Source organism: Haliotis rubra, unplaced genomic scaffold, assembly GCF_003918875.1.
Source record: "Haliotis rubra isolate DU_JTF1 unplaced genomic scaffold, ASM391887v1 Scf84, whole genome shotgun sequence".
Taxonomy (NCBI): domain Eukaryota; kingdom Metazoa; phylum Mollusca; class Gastropoda; order Lepetellida; family Haliotidae; genus Haliotis; species Haliotis rubra.
The window spans coordinates 129,815-157,603 of NW_025767568.1; the positions used below are offsets into that span (position 1 = coordinate 129,815).

At 39.7% G+C, this 27,789-nt stretch overlaps 1 protein-coding gene across 1 annotated transcript in view; it reads right to left on the minus strand.

Annotated features, from left to right (window-relative positions):
- Window positions 1-12,604: 12,604 nt before the first annotated feature.
- The window catches only part of LOC124262478 (NXPE family member 3-like), a 45,660-nt gene continuing 30,475 nt past the window's right edge, over window positions 12,605-27,789 (minus strand). The window contains exons 5-8 of the mRNA XM_046696984.1: window positions 18,909-19,039; window positions 17,822-18,523; window positions 17,421-17,470; window positions 12,605-16,753 (exon numbers count right to left, since the gene is read on the minus strand). Coding sequence (XP_046552940.1) covers window positions 15,966-16,753; window positions 17,421-17,470; window positions 17,822-18,523; window positions 18,909-19,039 — 1,671 coding nt within the window. The 3' untranslated portion in view covers window positions 12,605-15,965. The remainder of the gene's footprint in view (window positions 16,754-17,420; window positions 17,471-17,821; window positions 18,524-18,908; window positions 19,040-27,789) is intronic.

Genomic DNA, 27,789 nt, shown 5'->3' on the forward strand with positions numbered 1-27,789 from the left:
ACGTCATAAAAAAACAAGCACATAAAAAGAAGTGCTAACATTTATTGCTTTAAATTATGCGTTACATACGTTTCATCATTTCTTGGTGGGATTTTATGTTAACTTCATTGAAGAAATCATGAAAAAAATATATCTTTCGATCTCAAAGAAGAAACTTCCAAGGAATTCGACTCTCTCAGTTCAAAGCGAAGCATGGCAGTTGCAACATTTCACTCGGAGTCATTGTCACTTTCAATGACAGGTATACGTCGCTTGTCCCTGACTATGTAACTGGATCCAGATACTGACTGGGGGTGGTTTCTCTTAAAAATAATTCCGCCTTATCACATGTTTGAATACACAATACAAAATATCCACAGGGTTTTTTGACAAACCTCGTGTCATCATACCGCTCTTCCAATGATATAATTTACAGAGAGCAGAAGGGGCCAAGAAGGGGATGTTGGGGGTGCAAGGATCAACTTCTTGTACAGAAAATGAGTTTGGAAGAGGCTAAAACATATCACCGCAACCTCTCCATATGCTGGATTGACTACAAAAAAGCATACGACTCTGTCCCTAATGAATGGAGTCTGAAGTCTCTTCATTTTGTATTGACCTCCCTGAGCGACTACTTGATTTACTCAAGTCTTTAATGAGTTGCTGGTCGACTCAACTTGAGGTGTACTCGCAAGGGCAGGTGCAGACTTTGGAATCTATTCCAATCAGAAGGGGAATATTTCAGGGGGATTCCTTTATTCCTTTGCTTTTTGTCTGTCTTTAAATTCTTTGAGCTTTCTGCTCAATAAAGAGGAGGGTTACCATCCCGGACCTCCTCAGCACAGATCCCCAACACCTCTTACTCATCTCCTTTACATGGTTGACATCGAGCTCCTTGCCAAAGGAGATTCCAATTTGAAAGAGCAGGTTCTCCTTGTCGAGTCCTTTTCTAATGATATTGGCATGACATTTGGACTCGACAAATGTAATACTCTTCATTTGAAACGTGGCAAGGAAGCTAATGATGGATCGGTCAAGTTACAAGGGGGAGGAGTTATTGAGCATCTTGTGGAAGATCAGGCCTACACCTTTCTTGGAATGCAAGTTCGAGACAAGCTCCAGAATGCCCAGATTCAAGACAAACTTCGGGCCGAGTACAAATCTCGTTTAAAGAAAATCTGGAGCTCAGAGCTAAATGCTCTAAACAAGGTCAAAGCCACCAATACTTTTCCTGTGCCAGTCCTTTCCTATTCCTTTGGATTAGTTGATTGGACAAAACAAGACATCCAGAGTCTTGACCGTCTGACCAGAAGGATCATGTCTGATAACAGAGCCCACCACCCTCGTTCCTCTCTTAACCGTTTATACATGCCAATCAATTCTGGAGGTCGGGGTTTGATTAATGTGGAGGCTCTTCATGATAGAATTTTATTGTGTACTGTTGCACATATTTATTTATCGGATGATCCTCTAGTGATGCATGTGAAGACTCACGATGAAAGCAAGGAATTCCACAGTTATTTTAAGCGTGCCAAGGTTGTTGGACAGAATCTGATATTTGAGATTGATTTTGTTGATGGCGATGTACTGCTGAACGGTACAGCGATGGGAGTAAACCAGGTGAAGTCCTTCACCAAGTCTTCCCAGAGTCGGTCTTTTGTGGAGAAGCTTTCTGAGAAGCCATTGCATCGTGTGTACATGCCGTGTGTTGAACAGAATAGCAATCCCACCGACTCCTTCGCCTGTATGAAGTCGGCTTCCTTTTTGCTGTTCAGGACCAGTCACTTCCCACTCGCAATCGCCTAAATGTGATTCTTAAAGAAAATATCAATATGAAATGTCGACTTTGCAATGAATTCACGGAGACTGTCCAACACCTTGTCAGTGGCTGCCCTTCCTTGACACAAACAGCATATCTTAAACGACATGATGGCATGGCTCGTTGCTTTTACTAGCGTCTCCGACATGCCTGTGGCTTTGACCCCGAGGTCCATCCATGGTACGACCCTGAACATGTCAAGGGCGTCATGGAAAATGATGCTTTCAATTTTCTGTGGAATAGGCCCATATACAGCCTCAGAAGAATTCCAGCCAGCAAACCTGATCTTGACCTTTTTGATAAAGCCAATGAATTTATTTATATCATTGAATTTTCTGTCCCGTTTGACACCAGTGTGATTGGCAAGATTCAGGAAAAGCATGATAAATATGCGGACCTTGGCTTTGAAATGTCTCGCTTGCATCCCAAGTACACTGTCGCCAGGCTCCCCATCGTTCCCGGTGCCCTTGGTTTGGTACCTCCTGATCTCTTGGCGTAGATCAGGAGAGTGCCCGGATTCTCCACCGGGAGTACAGTCCTTCTGACACTCTGGGTAATGCAGAAGGCTGCAGTGTTGGGGAGCCTTCATATTCTCCAGAAAGTTCTTGTTGGGTTCAAATAAGCAGCGTTTCTTGGGAGAAGTCCCATTCGTTGTCTGGGCTCCGTGTAGAGGGGGCATGGGCCCTGAGCTGATGATGAGCCTTACCAGCCTGACTGTGCCAGGATCACCCCAACCCTCTCTGCTGCATACTATCTTTAATGTGTAAAACATAATAATAATAATGATAATGGCCATTTGTCATGCGCTACAATCCACACACTAGTGCATGCTCAAAGCGCAGGGGGAGAGGGAGAGAGTCAGTTATATACAGAGGGGAAAAGGTAAGTCTTAAGTCGTGATTTGAATGAGTGAGTGAGTTAATATTTAACGTCACATCGGTAATATTTCAGCCATATAGTGACGAGAAATGTTTTATAAAAATAATAAATTAAAGTTGCTAAAGAATCAGTCATCGAAGGACTGTAAAATAACTAGATTATCACAGATGGAGTCTAAAACTAGCATGAACATGTAAAACTATTTTATTTATGAAAACAATACAATATAAAAACGGGCTATAGATCGCCAACAACTGAAGGTAGATCATCATACTAGGAACCATGGGGACTTACATTACTTTTGCTACCTGCATGGACCCTAGTTGGATTTACACCATCCCTTCAGCCATTGGCGACAGAAGAGAAATCTAGCCATAAATTAAAAACACACTTATTCTACGATTAAAAAGCAGGTGCACTTAAATTGGCTTTGAAAGTTTTTGGACTTACGCACCCCCTCAGGAGGACAATAATTTTACGCTACTTCAACCCCCTTTGAGGGTACAGCCACTCACAATCTCAGTTACTAATTTAAACTACCAATAATAAAATATATATCTATTTACAAAGCAGTTCCTAAGTCTAATTTTTTTAAAAAGGCAATAATTAAATGAGAACTTATATGACTAAAAAGATCCTTCATAGTTTTTACTTTGAAATAAATATCCCTTGTGATGGAATATTCAACACAGTCAAGCAAGACATGCTTGACCGTGATTCGTTCATCACAAGGGATACAAAACGGAGTATCCTCACCTTTCAATAGGTACTCATGCGTATATCTTGTGTGGCCAATACGACATCGTCGTATGATGACCTCTTCAAATCTGGACTGACAACCCAAGTAAGTGTAACCGATAAAGGGTTTTATTGCATGTAATTTATTGATACCTACTTGGGTGTCCCACTTCTTTTGCATCAGATCACGGATGTAGGTTCTAATGCTAGCTTTATAATCAGAGTATGGGATAAGAAGTGGTGTCACAGATTTGTAGAGGGCTGCCTTAGCAGCAACATCAGCCATCGTGTTCCCAGAAATGCCAAAGTGGCTGGGCAACCAACAAAAGACGATGTCGCATTGGCCAGTAGCAAGTTCATTGTACAATTCAATAATTTCTAATAAAAGTGGATGTTTGCAAGATAGATTTTTAATAGCCTGAAGACACGAAAGAGAATCTGAAAAGATGATATATTGTTTATATTTACGGTGTTTATTAATATATTTAAGAGCTGTTAGTATTGCGTTTGCTTCTGCTGTGAAAATTGAACTGTCATTGGGTAGTCTGGAAGATATTGTTTTGGACCCAATGACAGTGGCGATTTGTACATTGATGTAGTGTAGAATTGTTGGGCTGAGGAGCCGTTATAATACCTCTATTCATAATTTGAAATGACGGAGTTACAATATATTTGTATATATGTTAGGCTGAAGAGCCGTTATAATACTTCTATTCATATACTGAAATGGAGGAATTACATTATATGTGTCTATTCGTTGGCCGAAGAGCCGTCGTAATACTTCTATTCATATATTGAAATGAAGCAAATACAATGTTTGTATATATTGTTAGGCTGAGGAGCCGTTATAATACTTCTATTCATGCATCTAAGCGTATGGTGTTTTATATATGTTGCTGGCTGAAGAGCCTTTATAATAACTGACGTCAGATATAATGACCGATATATTCATCTCTATTTGTATATCCCTTTGAGGCTGAAGAGCCATTATAATACAGTTACTTTAAAGATTGGTGTTGTACTGTTGGTTGAAGAGTCATTATACTGCTGTAACAGAGAGGAGTATTTATTAAACACGGACTCTATTTATCAGTAATGGTGATGTTATCACATTGCCCTGTTTATTTACATTATCAAAATATGAATGTTTTGTAAGGTTTATTCCAACACATGTAAGGTACCTTATATCTAAGGTGAACATAGTCTGCTGCAGACCCTCCAGTACAGGTTGCTGTTGCATACGTTGAGGGAACACGGTTCCAGAGTTTTTCTTCATGAAGGTTTATCTCTGGTTTTACGTGTCGGGCTTCAGCAACGGACTGCTAAGTTTAACATGTATTGTACCTAGTCTGGGTGAAATATTTGTCAGTGTAAACTGAATTTGAATGTGACATTGAAATAAACTCGGCCGTGCACACCTAGCAGCGTGTCCCAATGTTGATCATGAATGTGTTTTGTTGTTACTGAGCGTAACAGTGTTATGTAGGAGAATTGTAGTCTTCTCCATTGTCTGAGGTAAAATTTATTCTTTTCTTCTGCTGTTGTTTCTGCTGTTTCTGAAACTCAGGGACATAATTGGAGGAAGACGAATGTTTGGCGAGAGTTTCACCAACCTTTTTGGCAATGTCAGTCTGATCAGTTAACAAATTATCACCATCCTTCAGATGATGAATAGTAGATTTGGAACCTTTACCTTTTATCCTTTGTATCATGTTCCACACCTTTGAAATCGGTGTCCGTGAGTTTATCTTGGAAACATAATTTCGCCAAGACGGACGCTTATTCTGTTTAAAAGCACGTCGAGCCTTGACACTAGTGATTTTAACATTACTTAAATTATGAACTGTAGGATGCCGGCGAAAGTATTTCTCTGCCTTCTTCCTACACTTCCTGGCCTGTTTGCAATCATCAGTAAACCATGGTTTACGGATGTGTGGTGTCGCAGAGGACTTAGGAATAGTTTCATCAGCTATTATATTTAGCTTGTCCGAGAACAACTGAATAGGATCAATAACATTGACAAAACAGTCAGATTTCAATCGGTCAGAACAAAGAGTCTGAAATAAAGGCCAATTGGCCTTTTTAAAATTCCGCCTTGTTGTAGGAGGCTCATCATTAGGGTTTATAGCGGAAAGCATTGTGGGAAAATGGTCACTTCCACACAGGTCGTCGTGGACCGACCATTCAAATTCGTTATAAATGTTTTGATCTGTTAGTGACAGATCAAGTGCAGAATATGTTCCTGTACCAGGATGCTAATATGTGGCTGATCCATCATTAAATATGCATAAATTATTATTTGAAATGAAATCCTCAAGGAGTTTACCTTTAGTGTTAGTTGTGGAACTTCCCCACAGAGGGTTATGTCCATTAAGATCACCCATGATAATACAGGGTTTCGGGAGCTGGTCAAATAGATCCTGAAGATCGGACTGCTGAAGAACTGAAGAAGGAGAAATATACAAAGAGCAAAGTGTAAAGGTTATCTGTAAAGTAAGACGGACAGCAACAGCCTGAAGATTGGTTTTAAGAGGAACCGGGATATGGATAATACCCTGCCTCACAAGAATAGAAGCACCACCAGTGGCCTTATCACCTGGAGGTGAGAATGAATGAATTGAATTGTACCGACGCAATTCAAATCGATCTGTACTTTTTAGGTGTGTCTCTTGTAGACTAAAAGCTGATGGTGTACGATCTTGCGATAATAATTGTAGATCATTAAAATTGTTCCTAAGGCCTCTGCAATTCCATTGTATTAATGCCATAAAAAATGTTTAGGGAGGCTCAACTGGAGATCGTGAGCGCGAGGCCGCGCCACTCCTACACCCTGTTTGTGAAGGAGTGATCTCCATGTCAAGCGGATCAAAAAGATTCTGAACCGCCACAGGAGGAGAATGCTCTTCTGAATGTTGAAGAGTTCTGGCCTGTCTTCTCAATTTTTTCTTTTCTTTGCTAGTAAGACGAGCAGCACTCTGAGTAGCTTGACTGGAAGTAATGTCCAAAGTTTGTGATTGATGGGTCTCCTCAGTCTGGGAGGCTGATGAGCGCTGACCATCTTGTGATGAGTGAGTCGTGCCATCAAAGGTTATCTGGGCGTCATTAATCCAGGATATCACTGTCTGACAAGAAATTGAAACAGTTGAAACAGAAGAAGGAGCAGGAGATGGAACTGTAGCAGAGTATGTGAGACCTGTAGCTGGTTTTGATTGAGCTAGTACCAATTTTTTGGCTTCAAAGTATGAGATATTGTTAGTACATTTCAATTTCAGGATTTTGGTCTCATACTCAAATTTTGGACAAGCTTTCGATGGTGCCAGATGTTCACCACCGCAGTTGACACACTTGATGTCATTAGTACAGTCAGTACTGCCATGAGCACCACTGCAGCGTGAGCATACTGACTTGCCAGTGCAAGACCTCGCACCATGTCCAAACTTCTGGCAGTTGTAACACCGGAGTGGATTTGGTACATATACCTCCACTCCGATATTACAGTATCCTACTTTAATAAATTTGGGAAGAGTACTCAAACAAAATGTCAAAAGGTAAGTATTTGTTTTGATAAAAGTTGACTTTCGTTTCCTGCTAAAACGTTTAACTGAAGTGACTCCCTGGTCACCGCCACCGCCTTCTGGCATGGGACTCTAGGCAATTAGATACATTCATAATTTATACACTGAAAGTGTAAACGACCAAATACCCAATACTAAAAATGTGCAAAATTAGTAACCATGCACAGGGCTTGGCGTGACCAGCCGATTGATTGAACCGGGCCAGTTCAACCACTCGTCAAGGTGAAGTAAGGGGCGAAGTGGTGTGTTGGGCAAAGGAACACTGTTCCTGGAACCAGTGCCCTCAACCACCAGCCTCCCGTCCTCCACCGACACAGGGGCGCAACCCACGGCAAACGGGTTGGTGGACCAAATATCCCCCCGGGTCCACAACGGGGGGTTGAAGGGCGCTTAGCGTTACCCAGCACCCACCACGAGGAGGTGGCCCTTCATGGGTGCCTCGTGATTTGAAAGCTGTCAGAAAATCAGAGTCTTTGATGTGGACTTTGATGTGGAATTCCATTGTCATGGGGCTGCATGAAAGAACGATCGTTTACCATATGAGGAAAGTCGGAAAATTGGTACAGTAAGTAGGAGCTGGTTCTGAGATCGAAGAGTTCTGTCTGGAGTGTATACAGCGATCAAGTCAGTGAGGTAGGATGGGGCTTGGTTGTGGAGGCATTTGGAGACAGTGCAGAGAACTTTAAAATTGATACGTGATTTAATGTGGGAGCCAATGAACTGATTTGAGGACTGGAGTAATGCGACATGATTTTGACTGTAACGAAATGATGCGGGCGGCCGTATTCTGTATTTTCTGTAGTCTTTTAGGCTGAGCCCTGTTACGACCTACAAGCAGCCCGTTGCAATAATCTAATCTGGAGGAAATTAGACATCTGACTAGAATCTTCGCACTTTCTTCTGTGATGTACTCCCGGATGTTCCAAATCCTGCGCAATGGAAATAGCAGGTTTTACAAAGTCTGTCGATATTTACATCCATGGCGAGATCCGACTCTAGCCATACACCAAGATCCTGCACCAAAGGAGAAAAAGGAACCTGTGAGGAACCTTTTGTTTTACTATCACTTGTGATAATCTTCAGTTGTTGTGATCTGCCAATAGGTAATACTTCAGTTTTATCATCATTTAGTTTTAAAACTCTACTTGTCATCCATGGTTTTATCTGGGTTGTGCAGTTTTCAATGTTCTTGAAAGTAGCTGCTGCTGTATCTGGTGTAAAGGTACTCACAAGCTGGGTATCGTCAGCATAGGCGTAGTGGGAGGTATGGAAGGATTTGATGATGACAGAAAGTTGATTAATATACAGGAGGAAGAGGACAGGTCCCACAACGGAGCCTTGAGGGACACCACATGATAGAGTGGACTTCGTGGAGAGTTTATCAGCTACTAACACTGCCTGGCTTCTGTACTGTCAGGTAAGAGGAAAACCATGACAGAGCACTACCACCTATTCGAACGTGATGTTCCAGAGTATGTAGCAGCTTCTTATGATCGACTGTATTGAATGCTGCACTTAAGTCCAAAAGTACCAGTGTAGCCATGTTTCCACTATCCACGATACATCCACAGCAAAAATAACATAGTTTCCGTTCTTGCGGAAAGTTGGGATCTTGCCAATGTGACGTTAATTATTAACTCACTCACTCTTGCGGAAACATAATGGATACTGGGTAATTTAGGTTTCCGCTAGATTTCAGTTGCCGGAAACAGGCAATGAGAGTTTCCGCACAGTTTACAAAACTGAAACTAACAAATCTAGGTTTCCGTCAAGGTTCTACAACTGAAACTGTCATTATGAGTTTCCATTTAGATTCAATTCGCTGAAACATTCATAGTAAAAATGACTTAGCTTCCGCTGTTGCGGAAACCTATTGGATACTGGGTAATGTAGGTTTCCGCTAGGTTTCTGTACCCCGTGGACATTGGTGATAGACTAGTTATTTTACCGTCCTTCGCAGACAGGTAAGTATATAAGCTTGTTTTTATTTCATAAACACATTTGCAAATTTACGACTTCCATAGTCACAGCATGGCTGCCGATATGACTTTGATACTCACTCACTCACCATTCTACATACAGAAACTTACAATTGTGAAGTACCATTTATTTCATTTTACATGAAAAAAACAAAACAAACACAGTAACACAGTCACTGTTATGATTCAGCTGTTTCATTATTTTGAATAGCTCACATTTCAATAGAACTCAACAAAAAAGCAAAGCATTATGTATGTATGTGCGTGCGTGCGTGCGTGCGTGCGTGCGTGCGTGCGTGTGTGTGTGTGTGATGAATATCATAGTGGATGTTTGGCGATAGTAGTGACAGAGAGTGTGTGGCTGAATGTCAAGGCGTGCAAATAAATGTCCGATGCAGCTATGTTTTATTACTGTGTTAAAGTTGTATGTTATTATTGTTTTTCACCACTAGCATGATTTTAGTGACAAATTTCATATTTAAAATGCTATTTCCAAATAATAACTGAATGAAAGTTTAACTGATGACATTACTACTTTGTTATAAATGATAGATGATTTCTTAAACTGGATTGAGATATATGTTTTGCTCTGTTCTTTAATGCTATATTATTAGTTATATGTATGATATTTATTTGCCTTAAATGCTAATTCATATTCATGTTGAGAAAATAAAACAGTGAATCGTATGTAAACGTTATGATTATAACAAATTGCTTAAATTGTTTTCAACAAGAGTTTATAATATGAATAAATAAGAAAGTTTAAAATTTGCTCTATGAAACGCATATGAAAACCTGTGAACCTGAAACTGGTAACTGAAACTATGCGGAAATTATGTCGGATTGTTGGTAACTGAATCTCTGCGGAAACGTGTTGGGGTCTTAATAACTGAAACCTTGCGCAAACCTGATGGATTCAAAGTTAACTGAAACTCAACGGAAATCTGTTGGAGTGTTGGTAACGGATACCTTGCGGAAACCTGTTGGAGTGTTGGTATCGAATACCTTGCGGAAACCTGTTGGAGCGTTGGTAATGGATACCTTGCGGAAACCTGTTGGAGTGTTGGTAACGAATACCTTGCGGAAACCTGTTGGAGTGTTGGTAATGAATACCTTGCGGAAACCTGTTGGAGTGTTGGTAACGAATACCTTGCGGAAACCTGTTGGAGTGTTGGTAACGAATACCTTGCGGAAACCTGTTGGAGTGTGGGTAACGAATACCTTTCGGAAACCTGTTGGAGTGTTGGTAATGGATACCTTGCGGAAACCTGTTGGAGTGTTGGTAACGGATACCTTGCAGAAACCTGTTGGAGTGTGGGTAACGAATACCTTGCGGAAATCCTTAGAAAGTGGGTAATTGTAAGTTTCCGTCATTACGGAAACTCAATGTAAAAGAACGGAAACTCACTGGATTCTAGGTGGAAACTTAAGATTCAGTCCACTTTCCAATGCGGAAACCAAGTTATTTTTGCTGTGATCTAAGATCATTGACCACTCTCAGCAGTAAGTTTTCAGTGGAATGATGCTGTCGGTATGCAGATTGAAAAGAGTCCAATATGTTGTCCCATCAGCGGTTTTGTGGCGGCTCTTTCAATCAACTTGGACAGGAAGGAGAGGTTAGAAACTGGCCTGTAGCTTTTCATGACATTAACATCAAGTTTCTCGTTCTTGATGAAAGACTTAACAATAACATCTTTCAACAATTTTGGAAAAATTTCCCGACGACAAGCTTTTATTGATGATATCTGAGATGGTCGGTAGTAAAATGTCGACATGCTCCACTACAAGCTTTCATTGATGATATCTGTGATGGTCGGTAGTAATATGTCGACATGCTCCACTACAAGCTTTCACTGATGATATCTGTGATGGTCGGTAGTAATATGTCGACATGCTCCACTACAAGCTTTCACTGATGATATCTGTGATGGTCGGTAGTAATATGTCGACATGCTCCACTACACGCTTTCACTGATGATATCTGTGATGGTCGGTAGTATTATGTCGATAGCTCCACTACAAGCTTTCACTGATGATATCTGTGATGGTCGGTAGTAATATGTCGACATGCTCCACTACAAGCTTTCATTGATGATATCTGTGATGGTCGGTAGTAATATGTCGACATGCTCCACTACAAGCTTTCATTGATGATATCTGTGATGGTCGGTAGTAATATGTCGACATGCTCCACTACAAGCTTTCACTGATGATATCTGTGATGGTCGGTAGTAATATGTCGACATGCTCCACTACAAGCTTTCACTGATGATATCTGTGATGGTCGGTAGTAATATGTCGAGATGCTCCACTACAAGCTTTCACTGATGATATCTGTGATGGTCGGTAGTAATATGTCGACATGCTCCACTACAAGCTTTCACTAATGATATCTGTGATGGTCGGTAGTAATATGTCGACATGCTCCACTACAAGCTTTCACTGATGATATCTGTGATGGTCGGTAGTAATATGTCGACATGCTCCACTACAAGCTTTCACTGATGATATCTGTGATGGTCGGTAGTAATATGTCGACATGCTCCACTACAAGCTTTCATTGATGATATCTGTAGTAATGGTCGGTAGTAATATGTCGACATGCTCCACTACAAGCTTTCATTGATGATATCTGTGATGGTCGGTAGTAATATGTCGAGATGCTCCACTACAACCTGACCTGGGACTGGATCACTCTGACATGTAGTAACGTTGGCTGTCTTGATCAGAGCACGAACTTCAGATACTGTAAAGGGTTGGAAGTCAACTAGTAGAGTTCCTTTAAACGGCATTTCCTCTTGGTGCATGACCTGTTGGGAGCCTTGGAGAAGAGTATTCCGGATATCTTTGATTTTAGAATCAAAGAAAGTATTGAATTGTTCAGCTAGTTCAGAAGCAGTAGCTGATGTCGGCAGGATTACCTCAGTTTTCCCACCCATGAGTTAGTTCAAGCATGTCTGAAGATGACTTGGTTTGTAGCAAGATCAACAATCTGCTGTCTGCAGTATGCACGTTTGCTTTCTTGAATAAGTTTACGACACTTACTCCTCATAGACTTGTATATTTGACGGTCAATCTCGAATTTTAACTTACGCCACGCTCGTTCCGCCCGGCGTCTTTCTGTTTTTGCCGGAACTCTTGTGGTGTAGAAGGAACCGCTCTAGCGTGTTCCGATCATACATCTCAGGCAGACAACCCTCCGTCGTTGTGAATGGACAAATATCATACTACCAGGAGCTAGAGCTTGGTGTTCCCCAAGGGCCCGTCCTAGGTCCTCTGTTGTTCACCATATACACATCCCACTCGGTGACTTAGTGAGATATTTCGGATTGGGTCTGCACTTGTATGCAGACGACACCCAGAAACATTTCTAGTTTTCACAACCTCACGTGTGCAGTCAAGACTATCCTCGCCTGTATTTAGCATAGGAGGTTGTTCCATCAAGCCCAGTTCACATAGATACAAAATGTGAACTCGACATTTGTTAAATAACATTCAAAAGAACTGGAGACAGCTTTTAGAAAACAGAATTATTTGCTTAAATCAATCTAAACATTATTAATGTGGTTTCTCAAAAGTTAAATGTTCGATGATATTCTATGATAAACTGATTAAGAACAACAATACTCCTAAGGTAATATTATTCGTTTATTCGTTTTTAGGCCATCGGCCCATGTACATCATTGAACATTAATATACTCACAATGATTATACACTGCGGAGAGAAACAATATTTAACATATTTTGCTACATTTAGAATAATTTCATGATCTTTACTGCGTACTAGTAACTTATAATAATAAGAAGTAGGGTTATCAGAAAATCTAGATGGTATATATTTACTCTGTTATCAAATTATACATTGGGCAGACAAACAAACAGTGTATAGCATTTTCAACTACATTATCATTACAATTCTTACAGAAGCACAAACATTCATCTATACCCTACCTACGACCAATAGTTGTTTGAATAGGTAACTCGTCTAATCTAAACAAACATAAATATCTCCTAAACTCCCAATATCTAATATTCATGATATAATATTCTGCATCAAAACACGATTTTAACTGGAGATAATATTTTAACCTATCAGATGTACTTATGTTATTAAAATAAACATGTATATTACATTCACGTAGGCGTTGATAAAAAGCATTAAAAACATATCCACATTTCCAATATCCTGAAACAGCCAACATCATCAAATCCGAAATTGAAATGTAATTGCCTTACCCAACTTGCCCATGTTGTCCTGCCAGATTCCTCAAGTCGTTTCATTAAAAGATAATTCTGCCTGGGATACCTACTACACTCCATCCTCAAACGTTTGCACCAATAGTTCACACATTTAACATGATAATCTACATACAATTGATGTCTACCACGCCAAAACAGCATTACTAGAATTATATTTGCTAAACCCTAGCTAGAAATTAGTATAAAATTATTCTAGCACTAAATATATCTGATATCCCCCCAAATCGGCACCATACAGGTTTAATTTTAATGTCAGACAATTTAAATGAAATATTAGCTGGCAATCCTGGGAACTTAAAAAGTAACTTTGTGATGAAAAATAGAGCCTTATTACCTTTGATAGCTAACGTATCAACACACTTTGTCCATGACAATCTATTTGAGAAACACAAACAACAAATAATTGTAATAAGTAGTAACCTTTATCTGAGAGCCACTAAAAAACCATTTGATTAAGACCAACGATACTCAGGTACACAACATGCTGTGAGTTTTGCGTCCGATGGCCAAAATATTCGCTCTGACTCTGTATATGTGTTTGTCTGCACCACTCCCTTAATTGTGGGTTTTACCAAATTGGTCAACATTCGTGACCAGAATCACTTTTGATTTTGACAAGCCTTGAAATCACTGAAATACTCCTAAAAGCAGTGTTCAACCAAATCGAGTTCAGCTGTGGTTCCTATACCATGGGATCAGCTGTGGTACCTATACCATGGGATCAACTGTGGTACCTATGCCATGGGATCAGCTGTGGTACCTATACCATGAGATCAGCTGTGGTACCTATGCCATGGGATTAGCTGTGGTACCTATACCATGAGATCAGCTGTGGTACCTATGCCATGGGATTAGCTGTGGTACCTATACCATGGGAATAGCTGTGGTTCCTATACCATGGGATCAGCTGTGGTACCTATGCCATGGGATTAGCTGTGGTACCTATACCATGGGATCAGCTGTGGTACCTATGCCATGGGATTAGCTGCGGTACCTATACCATGGGAATAGCTGTGGTTCCTATACCATGGGAATAGCTGTGGTACCTATGCTATGTGATCAGCTGTGGTACCTGTACCATGGGATTAGCTGTGGTACCTATGCCATTGGATCAGCTGTGGTACCTATACCGTGGGATTTGAGGTTCATCAGCAATGAAAAGCACGAGGCTACAGGGTGTGAGGTGGCATTTATTATTTTATGTATAATTGCACATTGATTATTGCGGAACGAATCCACCAGGGTATAATGTCCTCCTTCAACATGAAACCCTGAACAAGTTGGCATCAATGTACACTTGCTGAGGTAGCATGTCATAAATCAAATACACCAAGATTGAGACACATGGTACACCCCAGTTATCTGCCCCTGCTTCAAGTACATGCTGCACATAACATGATTATTACAACATAGATTCCAGAACAAATAAAATAAATACAAATCACATTTTTTAAATTTACACGCATATATACCATGGAAGTATATAATACATCTATACTGACTTTCAGACGTATATATACAAATCGCATTAAACAATTTCAATTTTTGACTATTGTAAGGTTAGTATCTGTGCCTTCATTGATAATCTTTGCTGGAGCATGCTTCACCTGTACTGTAACATTGGGCGACCACTTCTCAGTTTGCTCATATCTCGACATCTAAAGGTGTGTTCTTTGTACATAAACAGGTATATCTGAAACTACACTAGCAGGACCTACGACAACAAAAATATTGTCCTGCAGCACAAAACTATAACACTGCCACACACACCCCCCTACCCATGAATGACGTCCTCGTTATGGAACCAAATACATTGCAAGAAGCTTCAAAACAATTGTCTATCTATGACCTATAACGCTGCAACAATAAATCATTACACTTTCTCTGGGTGAAACAACACGATGTTTCTTTGAGGCAGGTTCATCCTTTACTGTATTTTCTTGGGTGTCTACAACGTGGCTTGTCATTTCATCATGAACAGAAGGGGTGTCAGTGGGACCATTAGCAACTTCAACATGACGGTTTCGTTACTTCTAACATTCTTGGCAGAGACTGAAACATATGTTGTTACACTACCATTAGATCTATTTCCAGGTTTGAACAAATATGTTATTACTTTGATCCATCTTTCCACAGTCTAAAAAGATCTGAACTTTTACCGGGGCTGTAACTTAGCAAAACAGGTCGCCTTGGCCCTACAGTTCGTCGATCGATAAAAATGGTTGAGTTTGTATGGAAATATAACGATTCGTTATCACAAAAGATCTTTCGGTTTTTCCCGTTCCTCATTATTTGTTAATAATTGTCAGTCACGTGGCCGCGTTAACTTACGAATTCCAAGAAAGCAAACGGGGCGTTTGACCATAAACACCTCGGGATTTTACGATGATTAGCCTGAAAAGATATAGGTCCAAAAACATGAATGACTTGGTAATTACTGAAGTGTTGCTATATCTAAAGATTTCTTTTCTTATTACATGTATTTCTCTCAACAAAGACAATTCAACTTGATTTGCGTAACATTTTGCACACTGGTTTATCTTCGATTTGGGGTAGAGATTTCACTAACAGCTATAGCATATAATACAGCCTCCCAGATGCATCCCTGACATAATGCCCTTGCACCGTTACATTTTCACTCATTGACCCATACGTATACATTCTACCTTGACCAAATATATAACACAAACCCGTTGTCTTTATTTAATAATACCAAGATCTTTGTCACACAAGAAACTAGTTTCTTCCACACACACTCCCCATGAAGTGATGGACCATGAGTTTCACCACCTCTGCATTTGGATGTAAACCCGGAACTTCAAATGCCAAAGTCATCGGAATAAAATCAAGAAAGATAACTCGGTCCTTGATCAAAGAAAATTCTTCTTTCAAGATTGGATCATACGACATAGCATTCATGTCTCCAAATTTATCCCTTTCAAAACGTCTGAAGGTGCTCGTTCCTTTGACTACCACGATTGCTTTTGGGACCCTCAAAATAAATTCTCTGATGCTTTTCACGTTCCTCCGAATATGACCTCTAAAAACATCAGGTCCAAAATTGACCAGATGAGCTAATACATGAAACACTACAATATCTCTGGAATAGCTTGGAATCTTATCAAGGTACTGTTTCAAGGGTTTGTTAAACATTGCGTTAGTCCAGCCATTCCCTGTGTTGAAAGGAAATTCATGGGGTCCACAGAAAATTGAGCTGTTTGTGTCGCTTAGATAAGCTACTTGTGGCTTGTATTTTTCGTAAAGAACCATCTCCTTCCCAAGGAAACGTGAAATGTATTCAAACCATTGCCTGGTTGTAGAATCTCCATACAGCCACAGGCGCTTGTTTGTTAGGCATCGCTTATAGTCCAGTACTGTATGTTGTATTGAGTACCGGCAGTGTTGAGAGTACCAGGATGTCGTTTTGTTGTCACGTGAGCTGTACCCTGAAGAAAAGTCGTCCTTCCAGGTGTGACTTGCTGGTAGTTCAGAACAGCTGGTCCGTGACAAAGGGCGAAAGGTACCTGTCCATAAGAAATGTTATCGTCACTGGCTACAGCTATATTTATATTACTTAATATGTTATTGTGATATTCATGTGAGATGAGTGCGTGAGAATGGTGTTTTCGGCTTTAAGTAATATTGCAGCAATATAACGGGGAGGAATTTAACAGATGACATGTTTAAGACGAGACAAACGCCGTGTTTATAAACCTATAGTTAATATCTCAGAAAGGGTATTAAAAGTACAATGGAGAATGACATGATTAGATTTGTGTTTTTAGGTTTAACCCCGCACTGAACAGTGTTCCAGCTGTTGGACGCCGGTCTGTCGATCATCGAGTCTGGACCAGATTGACATCATGTGCTTTGTTGACCTTCGCAGAGGGTATACGATGAATGCATAAGCCATAAATTATGAACGGCCATTAAGTCGACTCATTAAGACAAGCACGGGTTGCTATAAACTTACTCTAACCCGGATCGTCACGGACCACATTGATCAGAGGTGGGTTTGGGTGAGGTAATTGTGGTCAACGTCATGTTAACGTTTCCTCCATCCAAAATGGAAGTGAAAGCACTTTTGTGACTAACTACTATTCTGAACGGATGCAAACTAACTGTACTATTCTGAACTAAATAAAACCAAGCGTGTGCTCTTCTTCAGCGTGGAAGGAGTATATTGCTTACCTCGAGTTATGGACGTGGTAATTCTCCGTAAAATCTGATGAGGAGGATGTCTTTCAAAGACAAAAACAAGATATCAGTTACAAACGTTTTGACTTCATTTATAATCTTCGAGGAAGTTAAAATAAATGTGTTATTAACTTTCAGTTACCTTCGCTGCTATATAGTGCCTGAATTGTTTATGTATTTCAGCATAACGTAACTGTATGATGACTTTAGTTGGTTTCAGGTTTACCTACTTTGAGAATCATGCACACAGCTTTCAAGTCTGAGATCATGAAGTTACAGTTACAATTATTATATATTTCACGTGTATTACAGTAACCGAAATCCTGATATAAATCATTATGGATGATAAAACAACGTATACAGGGGAAGGGGTGTGAAAACATCGCCAGGCTCACCTTTTTATGAAGAGTTTTTCGGCAGGTGTGTGATAATCACCCGCTACAACTGATTGGTGGCTTTTCAACGTCGAACATGAAAGAAGTTTTGTTTGGGGTCTTTCGCAAAACCATGGATGTCCGCCATTTCTTTCAGTATAGTTACACATTTTCTCTGTTGTCTTGGTTATGTTGCATCGAGTTACCTCCCTTAAAGGCCCCTTTCCGAACAAAGCATATATGAATGTGTATGGAGCATTTGCTGAACGAAGTCTGTCTTTGATATTTAGAAGTTGTCTTGTCCAAGCAATAGATACCAGAATGACAGGATGTCCCTCCCAGAATGCTCTTATAATTCCTGTGTAGCTTCCGTTTCCGTGATCAACGACGTGGCCGGAAGTTCTGTATCTGCCATCAATAGATTTCATCCATATCCGTACGTCATCTCCTCCTGTATCAACTCTTTTGCCCTCTTCGTCCTTCAACATGATGGAGACATTTATGACGTCTCCGACTTGAAACTGATCCATTCCAGTGATGTGTACTTCGGAATAAAGCGGATCAGCAACGCCAGTGTCACTTGAAAGTGGCAGGTGCAGTCTTTTCCTTGGATGTGTGAAATGTGCCTGAATTGATATATCTCGATCATTTTCTTTCCCTTCTGATTCAGTTTTTGACGACACGACTGAGATGGATGTTGGCACCATACCAGTACTGCTGGAACTGACAAAATAGAAATATACACATGGAACAAAGTATTGCAGCATGATATGGAAACAGTTAACAAGTTAATATGGTAACTGGATTGATGTAATAAGAAATCAATGGTATACACGTACGGTGCTATACAGAAAAGCGTGCTATATCATCATTATTTGATCATCATTCATAAGCCCATGCTCAAGATATTGTCGAAATCGACCAATCCTCTCAGGTGTCTTGTTCTTGTGGAAATTACCCTTCTATTTGAGAATATAGGTACCGTGTAGGGGTAAATGGATCAAGGCTAGCTCACTGTTTTTGTTAGACTCGGGTCCCTGGATTTTCCTGTCAGATATAGAAACACCCAATCAACATGTTAATATATTCCCCTAGGAATGTGTTTCACCTGTTGTATAGACACCAGCTGATCAACAAGAGTGTACCACAGGTCGTCATCAACACTGCACATCGTCGGTTACGTCGTGACTGCAGCATCGTTAGGGTCATGACACACTTCACCTTCTGCAGCTGCTTGACCTGGAGTATAATGCCCAGAGGAAATATTACTTGATACATCCTTCATGCGCTCATGCGTGATACTAGGAACAAATGAAGGACAATGACACACAGGCCATGGAGAGTCAGATTATCGAATTCTAAATGAGGTAATTGTTAGAGTGGGTGTTGATTAAACACCGCATTAAATACCTGTGTTCAAAGTATGTGCACCTATGTTCAATTGCCAAACTGCCCAAATAAGTCTTGAGCCCGATTCCAGTCTGGAATTAAAAGTAGCGCACCTGTTGAGTCCATAATGCTTTTTATGGTCATGGGCGTATCCATGTATTTTATTATGTACCTGTACTACACAAAAACACAATCAGTTTGTTCCCGCTGCCAGTACAAGTTTGTATACACTACGTTGACCCATCACCTTTGCTGTGTAGTGGATATTGTGAATTAAAACACGTCATCCCCAAAAGTTGTTTTACAGAACTGTGTCGGGCATGGGCTGGGATAAGCATCAGAATGACAACAATAAGTCAATGCTAAAACTGTTAACAAACATGTAACGTTTGAAGTGTGAAAGCAATGACACCATAGTCGTTGTCGGGTTAAGGTGGAGCAGAGTATATTGACATCTTCTTTCCAATTGTAACACATATAACCGTAGACTGTGTGGGGTTCCTTTTCAAAATGGACGATAATTCTGCTAATGAACGATAAAAGGATAACAATGTACACAACAACAAATGATAGAAACCGGCTGCCAGCAAAACAAAGTTAGGCCACTATATTGACTAACCAAGGTGACTAAAGATCCACCAGTGTGGTGCGTAAGGCATGGTTTAAAGATCACATATACCCTAGGGGGGTACAAATACATAAATCACTAACTCGCATCGCTATAAATGAAACCCCGTCATTAAAACTACTCACTTCGGTCTTTAAGTAACTTAAATCGACCTTTTTGAGAACAGTGCACAATTCTCACCCGCGAACGAAATTTCAACCAATCAGAGCGGGGCGTCTCTGTGACGTCATATGAGGAATAGGTATGAGGGCCGATGCAGAATCTACATTTCAGGGGGTATATTATCTTGTTTACAGGTTTGTAAAAACCTGAAATCGTGACAACTGTTGTGGAAAATGAAAGCTATATGTTCGCACAATCTACTGTCATTTAATTTTGTCTCCTGCTTTGCCTAGTTTCCGAGTTACAACTTGTTTTCATAGACGATTCTGTCAAAATCGCTTGGTGTCGTTAGGCCTTATTTGTATAATGACTGATCCAAATTGATCCCATTTCTGTGTTTTTTTTACCTCGATATTTAATCATGTCATGTAAAAATCTGTTTGTATTCCCAAAACAGTGTCGGCCCATAAGTTTTCACATGCAATACAGCAATTAATACTCCCTTGTTGTAACCCGTGTTAGGTGGTATAAACCTACACATGTTATTTGTCATCATTCACTTGATGGTCAGTTAATGAATTTATAACAGGTATAATTAGTGGTAACACACTTAGATTACGCGACAAAGGTTCCCATTTGGCATTTCTTGTGTCTGGAGTAAATATTCAACATTGTGAACATCGATCAAAGGATTAACCGATAACACGCTGATTGATTAATTACTTTTACCTTATACAGCGGATTTGTCAAAAGGTAGTGTTTATGTATGTAGATTTACTAATATATACTGAATACACTCTGTCGTGTCGGTGTCTGCGTAAAAACAACGTCCTTCTTTCAAAGGATTAACCGGCAATACATTGATTGATTGCCCATTATTGGCTAATTAAATTACTGTTTTTAAAGAAAGGCAGACATTATGCAATTAGTTGCCAGGTGTGCTATCTTGGGTGACCAATGAGACTATACACCAATGTGAAATACCTGAAAAGATTTATCACTTTTTCGTATATTAAACTGTTAAAAGACACATCACTTGGAACAGCTGCAGATGAATGGCATATCACTCGTTTTTGTGGATATTGATGGATACATTCCTCGAACAAGGTAATAGCCTGACATTGTTCCTATAACTTTAATCTGTTTTAATTTTAATATTTGCATTTTGTTTTTATTCATTTGTCGTAGCATTCAACAGAATCATTGTTTTCGCCGTGAAGTGTAATGAGACAGACAACATACAGTGGACTCTGTCAATACCGGCCTCTCTTAACACCGGCACTCTGTCTACATCGGCACAAAGTTTCAGTCCCGGCAGAAATGCACGTTATTATCATTTAGAAACCTCTGTAAACATCGGCATCTGTCTATTCAGGATATCGGCATTGTTTTTCAGTCCCAACGAACAAGTTGTTATGAAAACGAATCTGTAAAAACCGGCACATGAAAGACGGCGTAACCCTTTGATGCAATTAGGTCCAAATGATGTAACAACACAATTCGTTGTGACTCCCGAGATTATTCAGAAACGGGAAGTGTTAATCAGTACCTTGTTAATCATTGAGTGGTAGTGCGTAACACTTACATAGAGTAATTAATACATGTAGTGGGCAGTTTGACTGTATAAACAAGCAAGTGTTTACATTTTGTTGATTCGCTGGTATTTACTCCGTGATTATTCAGAAACGGAAGTGTCAATCAGTTTCTTGTTAATTAGTGAGTGGCACGTGTCACTTACATAGAGGCGAATCGTTTGATGGCGTGTATCGTTCGAAAGCTCTGAACATCAACAATATCACTGTTCTCTTGCCGAGAGTATTTTCACATTTGTAAGAAGCGATTTTATTGGATAAAGATTGGTTTCTAACGACGCTTTTTCACTACACTCTGCTTATAAGGGTCGTGATTGGTCAAAATCAGACACGTGACCTAAGCAGCCAATCATATTATGGAAATGGATACCGTCCCCTAAAAGCGAAAAGTTTTAGATTAAGGCGAAAAGTTTTGGGTAAAATAATGCTATTCTGAACATATTAAGAAAGACATCGCTACCTATCGTAAATCATGGAACGCATTGGACATATCGTGCTAGGTTATGGCCTATGACAAAAATGCTTCAGCATATATTTTCACATTAAGCATCGTGTGAAAGCCGAGATGTAACTTGTCAGTGACTTGACTTACATTGCATGATCGCTCAAAGAATGGAAATAGTAATTTTATATGTACGTTTGACAACTTTTATGAATGTTATTGTTGATTTCAATTTATTTAATGATTTCCTCGATGTTTGAAACATCGTTACTTTGCTCTTTGACAATGCTATTGTAGACCCGCTGCGAAGCATAAACAAGAATCGTTGTTTGCAATAACATTGCGAAAAAATAGTTTATAATTTTAATTCTGCCGATAATATATGATCAGTTGAAATTTAATAAGAGATTTCAGACATTTTTATTTGATTTAAACAACATGAATGTGCATTCAGACACTGCCTTGTTTCTTATTCAAACATCTTGTTAATGCTAAAGTGACAGTACGACAGCGAACTTCCGTGTGCGCAGGCGTCATAAGCGAACCTAGCTAAACCGGCACTCTGTCAAAACCGGCATTTTTACTTGGTCCCGACTGATGCCGGTATTGACAGAGTACACTGTACACTAGGGTGTGTGTGCGAATTATGATTCACATTGGCAAACTATAAAATATTACAGTTCTGTTATAAATTCACTATAAGTATCAGCAGATCGTCTGCTTTTCATTTAGTTTCAAAATGCATACAAGTATGATAATAAACTAATTAGGATTATAAGACCAAACATAAAGACGTACAGTGACTAGTATCTACATACACAAACTGCGGGGTCCTGTGGAAATCTGTGCATGGTGACACCATCGCTCGACCCCTAGGACCAATTGACGACAAAGCAACGATTCTGCATGTCGTCGTTGATGTCGAGGAATCATCAAAATGATGAGCGTGCTACACACTTTCTATACAACTAACTGAAAATCGTTCCTCATATGACGTCACTGCAGTGCTCTGGCGACAGAGTTACGTAACCTGTCTGTGGTTTCGTTGGCGGGCGAGAGTGAAACAGGCGACTTTTTGGCAACTTTGGAGGTCGCCTTCGCCTGTTGGCATTTCGGCAGACCTATCTCTGTATCAATTTCCCAGTTGTACTTTTAGGAAAGTCACTATGTTGCAGTTGAGATTATTTTAATATAAGTCATAAAATGCAAATAAATAATATATGAAAAATAGTTCATAAAGGTTTTTTGGTTGTAGTATTTTATAGGTTATTTATTTCATGTGTGGTGAGAGAGTTCATCAATTATATTGATGACAAAGGTAGCATTTCAAGAGAAATGCATTTGTTCTGAGATCACTGTATATATTTAGCTCTTGACAAGGTCAAGGCTGTCAGGCAAGGCTCATAGTTCAAGGTTGTGTCATGTGAGGTCACGACACTAGCAATTGTTTATCATGTGGTCAGTTATGCTGATTTCTGATTGGTTAATTGGCAAACAGTTGGTTCTGTATGTTGCACCTGAGCAATTAACCTTCACTTCACATTGGGACACAGAGATTGACAGGTGAGCCATCTTGTGTTGGCGTGGCATTTTTACAGTGCTTGTTGGTACAGGTAAGACAAGTATTATAATCCAATTGATAGTAAAATAATATTGTATCTTTAACTATAATTGCATTGTAGTTTCTTGTAGTTAATAAATTAAAATTAATAATTTACAATAGTTTAAATAAGCTTTTTGAAATATTATCTTTACAAATTTACAGTTACTTTCCAAATTAAATTATTCCACTTCATAATATAATTCCTTGCACATTATCATTCCCAAAAGTGTGATTTGTGACTGAATGAATAGCTGTACTGTTTGTGTACTACAGACAGTAGCGTGTATGCTGCAGTATGCCATGTGGTCTTGAAACGCTGTATACCATATACACGTGAGTGAATGCTGTGTATTAATGAGTTTGTTACATGGTATTAGGCTGTGTCACTCTTGGTTTTATTCTTTATATGTAATGTGAGAATGTGTATGTAATTATGCAATATTATAAATGGGAATTTGTATCATAATTCAATGCAGTGTAATGAAATGAAATCTATTGCCATTTAAATCTGGTGTATTGAACATAATGTACTGAACATGACTTTTGTTATTTCAACGTGGTTTATGATCGATATATTAAGTATGTCAACATGTGATGTGTTGAAATGTCATGTTATTGTCCACTATATTGTTGGCTAAATGTTCCACTAAGTTATCAGACCATGCTGGATCACTAGAAAAAACTCACAATACCCTGAATAAAAGATTGACCCCAGACAGCTGCCTTCGTCGTCATTGGCTCCGGCGAATAGAGCTATTACATGCATTTGAAGAAGCTGAAACCAGTACTCAAGAATCCTCACTGGCCATATACCAAGTTGTACAGCACTGGGTGAACAGTGCTTTACGCCAAAGAACCTGTATTACAGTATACATGTTACACAGATCTTTATTCATGATGACCCCTTTTTGCATTTTACCTGAGTAGTACATGAACGTGTTTTTTTCTAATTATGCAAGATACGTATCAATATCGTCTTTTTCTGCGTTGCTATATTACTAGTGTGACTTCCACGATAATCTGAAATCCACCCGACATGTGAAAATTGCGACGGTTGTGACATAAAGAATAAGTTCCCCCACTTGATAGTCTATTTTCGTTTCAGTTGCTGTAATTGTCGGGGTTATTTCATTGTTTACTTCGATTTAACAATTAAAGCAATACAGCTCCACTCCACAAAGTCTTTAAACGTATCCATCTCTATCAGCAAAAAGCAACGAAACCACGTGAATAACAACTGCAGCTGTATCCCATCCCTACATCATTTATCTTTAGTTAGAGCAGTAAGTTCAGCGATGCATGTAAGTGTATATATGTATATATACTAATGATTTGATTTGCTCTATAATGAGCACGACCTTTCGCAATACATCTAAGTTACTTACATATTCAATAATGACTGCGATATTACGCATGACAATATTCACGGAAGAACATTATGCACAAAAATAGTTATGTGTATTATTTGTCCTAGCGCGGTGGGGTATCCCAGTGATTAAAGCGTTCGCTCGTCACGCTCGTCGATTCCCCATATGAATACAATGTGTGCGAAGCCATTTCTGGTGTCACCGCCGTGATATTGGTGGAATATTGCTAAAAGCGGCGTAAAAATAAACTCACTCAGTTGCCATAATTAGTAGGGTTTATACAAGAGAGCTCACCTTAGAGAAGGATGGAGAAGTGCGTGAGTGATAAGTCAAGGAGATGGTGTTCATATCAAATCGTTGACCTCATTTTATACTCTAAAACGTACTCTAAGCACAAACAAACACGGGTGGAATTCTTTCAATTGACCAAACATACAATAAATCTTTAATTACAGTTTTGGTTGGTTGAAATCGATAAGTAAGTTTAATTATAGCAATTGATTGGACAAACTGGAACGAGTTTTTGGATGAGTTGTCACGTGACCGTGATACGAAGATAACAGCGTTAAATAGATGAGATTAGTTGCTTTAAAGGGTGCAGAAAACAATGGATTAGATTTTCAGTAGACACTTCCAATAGTATCAGGTTGAAGTTCATTATGTTTGCTTTGTGAGGTACAAATGTATTGTGAGCTTCAACCACTCACTCAGGTGTTAACAGTCTACACACTTCATGACACTTCACCACACACCTACACTAAACCGCTCATTCAGGTCTTAACAGTCTACACACTTCATGAAACTTCACCACACACCTTCACTAAACCGCTCACTCAGGTATTAACAGTCTACACACTATATGAAACTTCACCACTCACCTACACTAAACCGCTCACACAGGTATAAATAGTCAACACACTTTATGAAACTTCACCACACACCTACACTAAACCGCTCGCTCAGGTATAAATAGTCAACACACTTTATGAAACTTCACCATACATATACACTAAGCAGCTCACTCAGGTATTAACAAACTACACACTTCATGAAACTTCACCATGCACCTACACTAAACCGCCAACTCAGGTAGTAACAATCTACACACTTCATGACACTTCACCACACACCTACACTAAACCGCTCATGCAGGTATTAACAGTCTATACACTTCATGAAAGTTCACAAAAACCTGCACTAAGCCGCTCACGGAGGTATTGACAGTCTACACACTATATGGAACTTCACCACACACCTACACAAAACCGCTCACATAGGTATTAACAGTCTACACACTTCATGAAACTTCACCATAACCTACACTAAACCGCTCACTAAGGTATTAAAAGACTACACACTTCATGAGACTTCGCCATAACCTACACTAAATCGCTCACTCAGGTGTTAGCAGTCTACACACTTCATGAGACTTCACCACACACGTACACTAAGCCGCTCACTCAGGTGCTAGCAGTCTACACACTTCATGAAACTTCACCATAACGTACACTAAACCACTCACTCAGATATAAATAGTCAACACACTTTATGAAACTTCACCATGCATATACACTAAGCAGCTCACTCAGGTATTAACAAACTACACACTTCATGAAACTTCACCATGCACCTACACTAAACCGCCAACTCAGGTAGTAACAATCTACACACTTCATGAAACTTCACCACACACCTACATTAAACCACTCACTCAGGTATTAACAGTCTACACACTTCATGAGACTTCGCCATAACCTACACTAAATCGCTCACTCAGGTAGTAACAGTCTACACACTATATGAAACTTCACCACTCACCTACACTAAGCCGCTCACTCAGGTGTTAGCAGTCTACACACTTCATTAACTTTCACCACACACCTACACTAAACCGCTCACTCAGGTGTTAGCAGTCTACACACTTCATGAAACTTCACCACACACCTACACTAAACCGCTCATGCAGGTATTAACAGTCTACACACTTCATGAATGTTCACCATAACCTGCACTAAACCGCTCACGGAGGTATTGACAGTCTACACACTATATGGAACTTCACCACACACCTACACTAAACCGCTCACATAGGTATTAACAGTCTACACACTTCATGAAACTTCACCATAACCTACACTAAACCGCTCACTAAGGTATTAAAAGACTACACACCCCACGAAACGTCACCATAACCTGCACTAAACCGCTCACTAAGGTATTAACAGTCTACACACTTCATGAAACTTCACCACACACCTACATTAAACCACTCACTCAGGTATCAACAGTCTACACACTTCATTAACTTCACCATAACCTACACTAAACCGCTCACTCAGGTATTAACAGTCTACACACTTCATGGAACTTCGCCATAACCTGCACTTAACCGCTCACTCAGGTATTAACAGTCTACACACTACATGGAACTTCGCCATAACCTACACTAAACCGCTCACTCAGGTATTAACAGTCTACACACTACATGGAACTTCGCCATTACCTGCACTAAACCACTCACTGAGGTATTAACAGTCTACACACTACATGGAACTTCGCCATAACCTGCACTAAACCGCTCACTCAGGTATTAACAGTCTACACACTTCATGAAACTTCACCATAACCTACACTAAACCACTCACTAAGGTATTAAAAGACTACACACCCATGTAACGTCATCATAACTTGCACTAAACTGCTCACTCAGGTATTAACAGTCTACACACTACATGGAACTTCGCCATAACCTGCACTAAACCGCTCACTCAGGTATTAACAGTCTACACACTTCATGAAACTTCACCATAACCTACACTAAACCGCTCACTAAGGTATTAAAAGACTACACACCCATGTAACGTCA